This window comes from Nycticebus coucang, chromosome 7 (genome assembly GCF_027406575.1).
Source record: "Nycticebus coucang isolate mNycCou1 chromosome 7, mNycCou1.pri, whole genome shotgun sequence".
In the NCBI taxonomy this organism is placed as follows: Eukaryota; Metazoa; Chordata; class Mammalia; order Primates; family Lorisidae; genus Nycticebus; species Nycticebus coucang.
The window spans coordinates 130,268,307-130,282,476 of NC_069786.1; the positions used below are offsets into that span (position 1 = coordinate 130,268,307).

General features: G+C 38.3%; 1 protein-coding gene across 6 annotated transcripts in view; it reads right to left on the reverse strand.

Annotated features, from left to right (window-relative positions):
- Positions 1-14,170, reverse strand: part of USP40 (ubiquitin specific peptidase 40) — a 91,106-nt gene that overhangs the window by 32,769 nt on the left and 44,167 nt on the right. For all 6 annotated transcript variants that reach the window (XM_053597284.1, XM_053597283.1, XM_053597285.1 and 3 more), the window contains one exon: positions 13,001-13,087. In XM_053597284.1, the coding sequence (XP_053453259.1) occupies positions 13,001-13,087 (87 nt within the window). The remainder of the gene's footprint in view (positions 1-13,000; positions 13,088-14,170) is intronic.

A 14,170-nucleotide genomic window follows, 5' to 3' on the forward strand; every position in this document is an offset into this window, starting at 1 on the left:
CCAAAGACTCAACCACAAGACTCCTAGAAGTCATCAAAAAATACAGTAATGTTTCAGGATATAAAATCAATGTCCACAAGTCAGTAGCCTTTGTATACACCAATAACAGTCAAGATGAGAAGCTAATTAAGGACACAACTCCCTTCACCATAGTTTCAAAGAAAATGAAATACCTAGGAATATACCTAACGAAGGAGGTGAAGGACCTCTATAAAGAAAACTATGAAATCCTCAGAAAGGAAATAGCAGAGGATATTAACAAATGGAAGAACATACCATGCTCATGGATGGGAAGAATCAACATTGTTAAAATGTCTATACTTCCCAAAGCTATCTACCTATTCAATGCCATTCCTATCAAAGTACCTACATCGTACTTTCAAGATTTGGAAAAAATGATTCTGCGTTTTGTATGGAACCGGAAAAAACCCCGTATAGCTAAGGCAGTTCTTAGTAACAAAAATAAAGCTGGGGGCGTCAGCATACCAGATTTTAGTCTGTACTACAAAGCCATAGTGCTCAAGACAGCATGGTACTGGCACAAAAACAGAGACATAGACACTTGGAATCGAATTGAACACCAAGAAATGAAACTAACATCTTACAACCACCTAATCTTTGATAAACCAAACAAGAACTTACCTTGGGGGAAAGACTCCCTATTCAATAAATGGTGTTGGGATAACTGGATGTCTACATGTAAAAGACTGAAACTGGACCCACACCTTTCCCCACTCACAAAAATTGATTCAAGATGGATAAAGGACTTAAATTTAAGGCATGAAACAATAAAAATCCTCAAAGAAAGCATAGGAAAAACACTGGAAGATATTGGCCTGGGGGAAGACTTCATGAAGAAGACTGCCATGGCAATTGCAACAACATCAAAAATAAACAAATGGGACTTCATTAAACTGAAAAGCTTCTGTACAGCTAAGGACACAATAACCAAAGCAAAGAGACAACCTACACAATGGGAAAGGATATTTGCATATTTTCAATCAGACAAAAGCTTGATAACCAGGATCTATAGAGAACTCAAATTAATCCACATGAAAAAAGCCAACAATCCCTTATATCAATGGGCAAGAGACATGAATAGAACTTTCTCTAAAGATGACAGACGAATGGCTAACAAACATATGAAAAAATGTTCATCATCTCTATATATTAGAGAAATGCAAATCAAAACAACCCTCAGATATCATCTAACCCCAGTGAGAATGGCCCACATCACAAAATCTCAAAACTGCAGATGCTGGCGTGGATGTGGAGAGAAGGGAACACTTTTACACTGCTGGTGGGACTGCAAACTAGTACAACCTTTCTGGAAGGAAGTATGGAGAAACCTCAAAGCACTCAACCTAGACCTCCCATTCGATCCTGCAATCCCATTACTGGGCATCTACCCAGAAGGAAAAAAATCCTTTTATCATAAGGACACTTGTACTAGACTGTTTATGGCAGCTCAATTTACCATTGCCAAAATGTGGAAACAGCCTAAATGCCCACCAACCCAGGAATGGATTAACAAGCTGTGGTATATGTATACCATGGAATACTATTCAGCTATTAAAAAAAATGGAGACTTTACATCCTTCGTATTAACCTGGATGGAAGTGGAAGACATTATTCTTAGTAAAGCATCACAAGAATGGAGAAGCATGAATCCTATGTACTCAATCTTGATATGAGGACAATTAATGACAATTAAGTTTATGGGGGGGGGAAGCAGAAAGAGGGATGGAGGGAGGAGGGTGGGGCCTTAGTGTGTGTCACACTTTATGGGGGCAAGACATGATTGCAAGAGGGACTTTACCTAACAATTGCAATCAGTGTAACTGACTTATTGTACCCTCAATGAATCCCCAACAATAAAAAAAAAAAAAAAAAAAAAAAAAAAAAAAAAAAAACACAAGCCATCCATTTGCTGTCTGCAAGAAACACACCTGGCTTAAAAAGACAAATTAAAGCTCCAAGTCAAGGGTTGGAAGACAATTTTTCAGGCAAATGGAATTCAGAAGAAAAGAGGAGTTGCAATCTTATTTTGAGATACATGTGGATTTAAAGCAACTAACGTCAAAAAAGACAAAGATGGTCACTTTATATTGGTCAAGGGAAAACTACAACAAGAAGACATTTCAATTCTAAATATTTATGCACCCAATTTAAATGCTCCCAGATTCTTGAAGCAGACCTTACTCAGTCTGAGCAATATGATATCTGATAATACCATCATAACAGGGGACTTTAACACTCCTCTTACAGTAGCTGGACAGATCCTCTAAACAGAAATTAAACAAAGATATAAGAGATTTAAATGAGACCCTAGAACAACTACGCTTGATAGACGCATATAGAACACTCCACCCCAAAGATAAAGAATATACATTCTTCTCATCACCCCATGGAACATTCTCCAAAATTGATCATATCCTGGGACACAAAACAAATATCAACAGAATCAGAAGAACTGAAATTTTACCTTGTATCTTTTCAGACCATAAGGCACTAAAGGTGGAACTCAACTCTAACAAAAATGCTCAACCCGACCCAAAGGCATGGAAATTAAACAATCTTCTGTTGAATAACAGATGGATGCAGAAAGAAATAAAACAGGAAATCATTAACTTCCTTGAGCATAAGAACAATGAAGACACAAGCTACCAAAACCTGTGGAATACTGCAAAAGCAGTTTTGAGAGGAAAATTCATCGCTTTAGATGCCTACATTCGAAAAACAGAAAGAGGGAGGCAGAGCAAGATGGCAGCCGAGTAACAGCTTCCTTGCATCTGGGCACCGTGAGTCTGGGGATATAGGACTCCAGGCATCTCTGGCTGGTGGGATCTGCCTATCATCACCACTGAGAGGATACAGGGAGTCAGCGAGAGACTTCTGGACCCCAAGAGGAGGACTAAAACAGTGGAAAACCGGCAAGTGGTCGCGTGTGTTCAATCCGTCTAAACCCGCCTGCAACTGTAAGTTCAGTAGCAGCGAGACTGCAAACCAGAAAGGCCTTACCTGTGAACTGTTTTGGTGTCTTTGGACTTGGCACTCAGCTGAAGTGCCTTGGGGAGAGCCTGAGCGGGAGTGCGGAGAACTTTGGCCTTTGTCTAGGGCCCCAGTCTGAGCCGCTGAGCCAGACGGAGCTAATAGTGTTTGGCTCTGGGTCACAGGCAGACATTGTGAGCGATCTGCCCCGGCAAGCTCCGCCCTCAGGGTCGCAGAGCTGGAATTGGGTGGGAGCTGGTAACCCAGCGACCAAGTAGCCTAAGGGCGGGGTCTGAGCCGCCTTGCAGCCCTAACCCTCGGGGGCAGAGGGAGACCAGTTTTGACACACAGGTCAGCAGTGATTCCAGCGACAAGCACTTCCCTGAGAAAGCTTCTGCTCAGTAAGTGAACAAGTTCAAAGTGCCTTTTAAGTGGGCTGAAGAGAGATTTAGGGTGTCTACCTGCTGGGGTTTGAGAAACTAGCACCCTCCAGTCGTACCAGAACTGTGATTAACATCTCATACCCCAGAAGACCACGTGTTGCCCAGACAATATTCAATAACATATACATACTGCTTTGTTTTTGGTTGTGGTTTTTTTTTTTTTTTTTTTTTTTGGTTTGGTTGGTTTTTTTTGTTTATTTTGACGTTGTGGATTGTTGTTTTGTTTTTTAAGTTCAACCTTTTCCATACAGATCCTTTTTCTTTCTCAATTTTTCTAGTTTAATTATAATTTCCCATTGCTGCCTATTTCAATAATTAGAACTTCATTTTTGTTAGTGTTTCTACCGCTATTATTTGTTTTTTCCAGCCAATTTTATCCCGTAAAGTTTTCTGTTTGCTTGTTTTGGTTTGATTTATAGCATTTTTGTCTTTCCTCTCTACTTGGTGGAGGTGGGGTACTGTGTCTGATCAGGTTAGCAAAGAGCTGCTGACCTCAAGGGAACCACCCCACTGGGCACCCCCAGAAGGTGGTTTTTTTTTTTTAAGGTTGTACCAAAGTACCCTACTGTACACCTATATTGCTCTGTCTCCCTCTTTCTGTGCCTCTCTTCTTTTTGTCAATATTCCTTTTACCCACCCCCTCTCCTTTCTCTATTTTTCTCTTATTTTTTTCTTATCACTCGGTCCTCCTTTCTTTCATCCCTTTTTTGCTCTTAAACCTTCTCACCCTTCTGGTCCTGTAACCCTTAGTCCACAGGCATGAAAACTTAAAGAGCAAGAGGAAGTGAAAGGAAAATTAGGGCAAGGAAACAGATAAAAGAAATCACCCATGAGGAAGAATCAGCAGAAAACTCCAGGCAACATGAAGAACCAGTCCAGAACAACCCCGCCAAGGGACCATGAGGTAGCTACTGCAGAGGATTCCACCTATACAGAAATGTTAGGAATGACAGAAAGGGAATTTAGAATACACATGTTGAAAACAATGAAAGAAATGATGGAAACAATGAAGGAAACTGCTAATAAAGTGGAAAATAACCAAAAGGAAATCCAAAAACAGAATCAAATAAGAGGTGAACGATATGAAGAATATAAAAAGGATATAGCAGAGCTGAAGGAAATGAAACAGTCAATCAGGTAACTTAAAGATGCAATGGAAAGTATCAGCAACAGGTTAGACCATGCAGAAGAAAGAATTTCAGAGGTAGAAGACAAAGTTTTTGAGATAAGTCAGATAGTAAAAGAGGCAGAAAAGAAGAGAGAGAAAGCAGAACGTTCACTGTCAGAATTATGGGACTTTATGAAGCGTTCCAACATACGAGTTGTAGGAATTCCAGAAGGGGAAGAAGAATGCCCCAGAGGAATGGAAGCCATACTAGAGAATATTATAAAAGAAAATTTCCCAAATATCACCAAAGATTCTGACACACTGCTTTCAGAGGGCTATCGGACCCCAGGTCGCCTCAACTCTAACCGAGCTTCTCCAAGACACATTGTGATGAACCTGTCCAAAGTCAAGACAAAAGAGAAGATTCTGCAAGCTGCCAGGAGTAAGTGCCAGTTGACCTACAGGGGCAAATCCATGAGAGTGACCGCAGACTTCTCTAATGAAACTTTCCAAGCAAGAAGACAATGGTCATCTACCTTTAATCTACTTAAACAGAACAATTTCCAGCCCAGAATTCTGTACCCTGCTAAGCGAAGCTTCAAAATTGACGGAGAAATCAAATCATTTACGGATATACAAACATTGAGGAAATTCGCCACAACAAGACCAGCTCTACAGGAAATACCTGTTCTGCACACTGACCACCACAATGGATCAGCAGCAAAGTAAGAACTAAGAAATTAAAGGACAGAACCAAACCTCCACACGGATGCAAAAGATAAAACTAAGCAATGGACTCTCACAAAATAAGACGAATAGAATACTACCACACTTATGAATTATCTCAATAAATGTTAATGGCTTGAATTCCCCACTGAAGAGACATAGATTGGCTGACTGGATTAAAAAACACAAGCCATCCATTTGCTGTCTGCAAGAAACACACCTGGCTTCAAAAGACAAATTAAAGCTCCAAGTCAACGGTTGGAAGACAATTTTTCAGGCAAATGGAATTCAGAAGAAAGAGGAGTTGCAATCTTATTTTCAGATACATGTGGATTTAAAGCAACTAACGTCAAAAAAGACAAAGATGGTCACTTTATATAGGTCAAGGGAAAAATACAACAAGAAGACATTTCAATTCTAAATTTCTATGCACCCAATTTAAATGCTCCCAGATTCTTGAAACAGACCTTACTCAGTCTGAGCAATATGATATCTGATAATACCATCATAACAGGGGACCTTAACACTCCTCTTACAGTAGCTGGACAGATCCTCTAAACAGAAATTAAACAAGGATATAAGAGACTTAAATGAGACCCTAGAACAACTGTGCTTGATAGATGCATATAGAACACTCCATCCCACAGATAAAGAATATACATTCTTCTCATCACCCCATGGAACATTCTCCAAAACTGATCACACCCTGGGACACAAAACATATATCAACAGAATCAAAAGAATTGAAATTTTACCTTGTATCTTCTCAGACGATCATAAGGCACTAAAGGTGGAACTCAACTCTAACAAAAATGCTCGACCCCACCCAAAGGCATGGAAACCAAACAATCTTCTGTTGAATAACAGATGGGTGCAGGAAGAAATAAAACAGGAAATCATTAACTTCCTTGAGCATAACAACAATGAAGACACAAGCTACCAAAACCTGTGGGATACTGCAAAAGCAGTTTTGAGAGGAAAATTCATCGCTTTAGATGCCTACATTCGAAAAACAGAAAGAGAGCACATCAACAATCTCACAAGAGATCTTTTGGAATTGGAAAAAGAAGAACAATCTAAGCCTAAACTCAGTAGAAGAAAAGAAATATCCAAAATCAATTCAGAGATCAATGAAATTGAAAACAAAAGAATCATTCAGAAAATTAATGAAACAAGGAGTTGGTTTTTTGAAAAAATAAATAAAATAGATAAACCATTGGCCAGACTAACGAGGAATAGAAAAGTAAAATCTCTAGTAACCTCAATCAGAAATGATAAAGGGGAAATAACAACTGATCCCACAGAGATACAAGAGATCATCTCTGAATACTACCAGAAACTCTATGCCCAGAAATTTGACAATGTGTAAGAAATGGATCAATATTTGGAATCACACCCTCTCCCTAGACTCAGCCAGGAAGAAATAGAGCTCCTGAACAGACCAATTTCAAGCACTGAGATCAAAGAAACAATAAAAAATCTTCGAACCAAAAAATGCCCTGGTCCAGATGGCTTCACTCCAGAATTCTATCAAACCTTCAAGGAAGAGCTTATTCTTGTACTGCAGAAATTATTCCAAAAAATTGAGGAAGAAGGAATCTTACCCAACACATTCAATGAAGCTAACATCACCCTGATACCAAAACCAGGAAAAGACACAAACAAAAAGGAGAATTTCAGACCAATCTCACGCATGAACATAGACGCAAAAATTCTCAACAAAATCCTAGCCAATAGATTACACCTTATCATCAAAAAAGTCATTCATCATGATCAAGTAGGCTTCATCCCAGGGATGCAAGGCTGGTTTAACATACGCAAGTCTATAAACGTTATCCACCATATTAACAGAGGCAAAAATAAAGATCACATGATCCTCTCAATAGATGCAGAAAAAGCATTCGATAAAATCCAGCATCCTTTTCTAATTAGAACACTGAAGAGTATAGGCATAGGTGGCACATTTCTGAAACTGATTGAAGCTATCTATAACAATCCCACAGCCAATATTTTACTGAATGGAGTAAAACTGAAAGCTTTCCCTCTTAGAACTGGAACCAGACAAGGTTGTCCTCTGTCACCTTTACTATTCAACGTAGTGCTGGAAGTTCTAGCCAATACAATTAGGCAAGACAAGGAAATAAAGGGAATCCAAATGGGAGCAGAGGAGGTCAAACTCTCCCTCTTTGCTGACGACATGATCTTATACTTAGAGAACCCTGAAGAGTCAACCACAAGACTCCTAGAAGTCATCAAAAAATACAGTAATGTTTCAGGATATAAAATCAATGTCCACAAGTCAGTAGCCTTTGTGTAGACCAATAACAGTCCAGATGAGAAGCTAATTAAGGACACAACTCCCTTCACCATAGTCTCAAAGAAAATGAAATACCTAGGAATATACCTAACGAAGGAGGTGAAGGACCTCTATAAAGAAAACTATGAAATCCTCAGAAAGGAAATAGCAGAGGATATTAACAAATGGAAGAACATACCATGCTCATGGATGGGAAGAATCAACATTGTTAAAATGTCTATACTTCCCAAAGCAATCTACCTATTCAATGCCATTCCTATCAAAATACCAACATCGTACTTTCAAGATTTGGAAAAAATGATTCTGCGTTTTGTGTGGAACCGGAAAAAACCCCGTATAGCTAAGGCAGTTCTCTGTAACAAAAATAAAGCTGGGGGCATCAGCATACCAGATTTTAGTCTGTACTACAAAGCCATAGTGGTCAAGACAGCATGGTACTGGCACAAAAACAGAGACATAGACACTTGGAATCGAATTGAAAACCAAGAAATGAAACTAACATCTTACAACCACCTAATCTTTGATAAACCAAACAAGAACATACCTTGGGGGAAAGACTCCCTATTCAATAAATGGTATTGGGAGAACTGGATGTCTACATGTAAAAGACTAAAACTTGACCCACACCTATCCCCACTCACAAAAATTGATTCAAGATGGATAAAGGACTTAAATTTAAGGCATGAAACAATAAAAATCCTCCAAGAAAGCATAGGAAAAACACTGGAAGATATTGGCCTGGGGAAAGACTTCATGAAGAAGACTGCCATGGCAATTGCAACAACAACAAAAATAAACAAATGGGACTTCATTAAACTGAAAAGCTTCTGTACAGCTAAGGAGACAATAACCAAAGCAAAGAGACAACCTACACAATGGGAAAGGATATTTGCATATTTTCAATCAGACAAAAGCTTGATAAGTAGGATCTATAGAGAACTCAAATTAATCCACATGAAAAAAGCCAACAATCCCTTATATCAATGGGCAAGAGACATGAATACAACTTTCTCTAAAGACGACAGACGAATGGCTAACAAACACATGAAAAAATGTTCATCATCTCTATGTATTAGAGAAATGCAAATCAAAACAACCCTGAGATATCATCTAACCCCAGTGAGAATGGCCCACATCACAAAATCTCAAAACTGCAGATGCTGGCGTGGATGTGGAGAGAAGGGAACACTTTTACACTGCTGGTGGGACTGCAAACTAGTACAACCTTTCTGGAAGGAAGTATGGAGAAACCTCAAAGCACTCAAGCTAGACCTCCCATTTGATCCTGCAATCCCATTACTGGGCATCTACCCAGAAGGAAAAAAATCCTTTTATCATAAGGACACTTGTACTAGACTGTTTATTGCAGCTCAATTTACAATCGCCAAAATGTGGAAACAGCCTAAATGCCCACCAACCCAGGAATGGATTAACAAGCCGTGGTATATGTATACCATGGAATACTATTCAGCCATTAAAAAAAATGGAGACTTTACATCCTTCGTATTAACCTGGATGGACGTGGAAGACATTATTCTTAGTAAAGCATCACAAGAATGGAGAAGCATGAATCGTATGTACTCAATTTTGATATGAGGACAACTAATGACAATTATGGTTATGGGGGGAAACAGAAAGAGGGAAGGAGGGAGGTGGGTGGGGCCTTGGTGTGTGTCACACTTTATGGGGGCAAGACATGATTGCAAGAGGGACTTTACCTAACAATTGCAATCAGTGTAACCTGGCTTATTGTACCCTCAATGAATCCCCAACAATAAAAAAAAAAAAAAAGAAAAACAGAAAGAGAGCGCATCAACAATCTCACAAGAGATCTTATGGAATCGGAAAAAGAAGAACAATCTAAGCCTAAACTCAGTAGAAGAAAAGAAATATCCAAAATCAATTCAGAGATCAATGAAATTGAAAACAAAAGAATCATTCAGAAAATTAATGAAACAAGGAGTTGGTTTTTTGAAAAAATAAATAAAATAGATAAACCATTGGCCAGACTAACTAGAAATAGAAAAGTAAAATCTCTAGTAACCTCAATCAGAAACGATAAAGGGGAAATAACAACTGATCCCACAGAGATACAAGAGATCATCTCTGAATACTACCAGAAACTCTATGCCCAGAAATTTGACAATGTGTAAGAAATGGATCAATATTTGGAATCACACCCTCTCCCTAGACTCAGCCAGGAAGAAATAGAGCTCCTGAACAGACCAATTTCAAGCACTGAGATCAAAGAAACAATAAAAAATCTTCGAACCAAAAAATGCCCTGGTCCAGATGGCTTCACTCCAGAATTCTATCAAACCTTCAAGGAAGAGCTTATTCCTGTACTGCAGAAATTATTCCAAAACACTGAGGAAGAAGGAATCTTCCCCAACACATTCTATGAAGCAAACATCACCCTGATACCAAAACCAGGAAAAGACCCAAACAAAAAGGAGAATTTCAGACCAATCTCACTCATGAATATAGATGGAAAAATTCTCAACAAAATCCTAGCCAATAGATTACAGCTTATCATCAAAAAAGTCATTCATCATGATCAAGTAGGCTTCATCCCAGGGATGCAAGGCTGGTTTAACATACGCAAGTCCATAAACGTTATCCACCGTATTAACAGAGGCAAAAATAAAGATCACATGATCCTCTCAATAGATGCAGAAAAAGCATTTGATAAAATCCAGCATCCTTTTCTAATTAGAACACTGAAGAGTATAGGCATAGGTGGCACATTTCTGAAACTGATTGAAGCTATCTATGACAAACCCACAGCCAATACTGAATGGAGTAAAACTGAAAGCTTTTCCTCTTAGAACTGGAACCAGACAAGGTTGTCCTCTGTCACCTTTACTATTCAATGTAGTGCTGGAAGTTCTAGCCAATACAATTAGGCAAGACAAGGAAATAAAGGGAATCCAAATGGGAGCAGAGGAGGTCAAACTCTCCCTCTTTGCTGACGACATGATCTTATACTTAGAGAACCCCAAAGACTCAACCACAAGACTCCTAGAAGTCATCAAAAAATACAGTAATGTTTCAGGATATAAAATCAATGTCCACAAGTCAGTAGCCTTTGTATATACCAATAACAGTCAAGATGAGAAGCTAATTAAGGACACAACTCCCTTCACCATAGTTTCAAAGAAAATGAAATACCTAAGAATATACCTAACGAAGGAGGTGAAGGACCTCTATAAAGAAAACTATGAAATCCTCAGAAAGGAAATAGCAGAGGATATTAACAAATGGAAGAACATACCATGCTCATGGATGGGAAGAATCAACATTGTTAAAATGTCTATACTTCCCAAAGCAATCTACCTATTCAATGCCATTCCTATCAAAGTACCTACATCGTACTTTCAAGATTTGGAAAAAATGATTCTGCGTTTTGTATGGAACCAGAAAAAACCCCTTATAGCTAAGGCAGTTCTCTGTAACAAAAATAAAGCTGGGGGCATCAGCATACCAGATTTTAGTCTGTACTACAAAGCCATAGTGGTCAAGACAGCATGGTACTGGCACAAAAACAGAGACATAGACACTTGGAATCAAATTGAAAACCAAGAAATGAAACTAACATCTTACAACCACCTAATCTTCGATAAACCAAACAAGAACTTACCTTGGGGGAAAGACTCCCTATTCAATAAATGGTGTTGGGAGAACTGGATGTCTACATGTAAAAGACTGAAACTGGACCCACACCTTTCCCCACTCACAAAAATTGATTCAAGATGGATAAAGGACTTAAATTTAAGGCATGAAACAATAAAAATCCTCAAAGAAAGCATAGGAAAAACACTGGAAGATATTGGCCTGGGGGAAGACTTCATGAAGAAGACTGCCATGGCAATTGCAACAACAACAAAAATAAACAAATGGGACTTCATTAAACTGAAAAGCTTCTGTACAGCTAAGGAGACAATAACCAAAGCAAAGAGACAACCTACACAATGGGAAAGATATTTGCATATTTTCCATCAGACAAAAGCTTGATAACCAGGATCTATAGAGAACTCAAATTAATCCACATGAAAAAAGCCAACAATCCCATATATCAATGGGCAAGAGACATGAATAGAACTTTCTCTAAAGATGACAGACGAATGGCTAACAAAGACATGAAAAAATGTTCATCATCTCTATATATTAGAGAAATGCAAATCAAAACAACCCTGAGATATCATCTAACCCCAGTGAGAATGGCCCACATCACAAAATCTCAAAACTGCAGATGCTGGCGTGGATGTGGAGAGAAGGGAACACTTTTACACTGCTGGTGGGACTGCAAACTAGTACAACCTTTCTGGAAGGAAGTATGGAGAAACCTCAAAGCACTCAAGCTAGACCTCCCATTTGATCCTGCAATCCCATTACTGGGCATCTACCCAGAAGGAAAAAAATCCTTTTATCATAAGGACACTTGTACTAGACTGTTTATTGCAGCTCAATTTACAATCGCCAAAATGTGGAAACAGCCTAAATGCCCACCAACCCAGGAATGGATTAACAAGCTGTGGTATATGTATACCATGGAATACTATTTTCAGCCATTAAAAAAAATGGAGACTTTACATCCTTCGTATTAACCTGGATGGAAGTGGAAGACATTATTCTTAGTAAAGCATCACAAAAATGGAGAAGCATGAATCCTATGTACTCAATCTTGATATGAGGACAATTAATGACAATTAAGGTTATGGGGGGGGGAAGCAGAAAGAGGGATGGAGGGAGGGGTGTGGGGCCTTAGTGTGTGTCACACTTTATGGGGGCAAGACATGATTGCAAGAGGGACTTTACCTAACAATTGCAATCAGTGTAACTGGCTTATTGTACCCTCAATGAATCCCCAACAATAAAAAAAAAAAAAAAGAAAGAAAAAATACATGAAGCTCATTCAGACTCAGTTCACATTTAGAAGTATGGGTTTTTATTTAATCGCCTTGATTTTACCTGTCTCTTCATTTTCTAATACTGAAAGTCCCAGTTGTCAATAACAGTGACATAATTGTTCATTTATGTATCACACACACATATATACAAACACTGATACCTGTGTTTATGTATATATAAAATATTACAAAAATATGCCAAATGGTAATATTAGTGGGCTTGAGATGATGAACGGTTTTCATTTTTTCTTTAAATCTATTTCTGTAGCTTCCAAATTTCCATAATATTATTGGTAATCGGGAAAAAAATAGTGATTTCAATTAAAAATTCCAGTTGGTTCACCAGTTTTCAAGCTCTCCATACTATTCCTTTAGTAGGCACATGTAATTCTTTGAAGTATTTTACATAGTCCCCAGCCTGAGGTGCTCCAAACCCTAACACAGGATGCCTCTGGCTCCCCGTGCTCAATACCTTCACCTGAATATAAAAAGTAAAATCACTTACGTCTCTCACAGACGTTGTTTCTTCCACCATCAGCTCCATCTCTGTGCCAGGCTGAACATCACTGCCCATTGCGAAAAACAGGAACAGCTAAGACCAACACAGAAGTATGAATGAACTTTAGCATGAACTAAAAAATTCAATGCATGTATTATTTGCTTTCAAGAAAGTAAAAGTAAAGCCAAGGGTCCATGAAACTTTAATGAAAATCTCAAATTATGTAGAAGTGAGACTATGTTGAGTAATCCAATGCTATAATTTAAAAAATAATTTCACCTACATAAGGATGTAAAGAAATGCTCCATCACCGTGTTTTACTCCTTACCAACCCCTCCTGCACATGTTCCTTCTCCCGTGAGCTCCACCTCGTCTCAGAAACTGCCTATGGCACTTTCCAATTACTATACATAGTTAAAAGCAATTATTTGTTCTCTGAGTCACTTGATTATAATTTTATTTTCTGCCTAGAATTCTGTATGTTATAATTCCCAAGACTCCAAGGAAAAATGAAAATCTCATCTCTTGTCAATTCAGTTCCTTATAGCTCTGCTTTTTCTAACTCAACATCACTTGTCATGTTTTCCTTCCTATCAGCTTCATCACTGTTATTTGCTAGAGTTCAAGGGAAAGCAAAATGAAGGCAAAGTAGTTGGAAAACTAATTAAGTGAATCCACAAATCACGGGAAACCTGATATGAGTCCAGCTTACTCTGCTAGGGTATTAACAATAAGAATATCATTATGGCCTTCTATAATAAGCTGATTAACTAGGCAGGGCCGCTGGCCAGGTAACCTGATGATATTTTATATAGAAATTGAACAGTGATAAAGTCAAGAGGAAAGAGAGGTTGCTGAGAGACTATTATATTATTGTACAGAGTCACGAAGTCCAAAATCAATATACTGTATTTCATTAAATCTAAAATGCCACTATTATATTATTTTATGTACTACTAAAAGAGAGAAAAAAAAAAAGCCAAGTGTAGCTATAACTGCAGAATGCCACCAACTGTACGATACAACCTAATCTCATAGATACTAAGATCCGAATGTATCTTAGAATTTATGAAATATAGTGGTTGAACATGGTGCCTGCACAATCTTAAAAATCCCTTTTAACTACAAAATTTTCACAGAAAAGAACTTTATAAATATGCTTTGGCATAATATTTT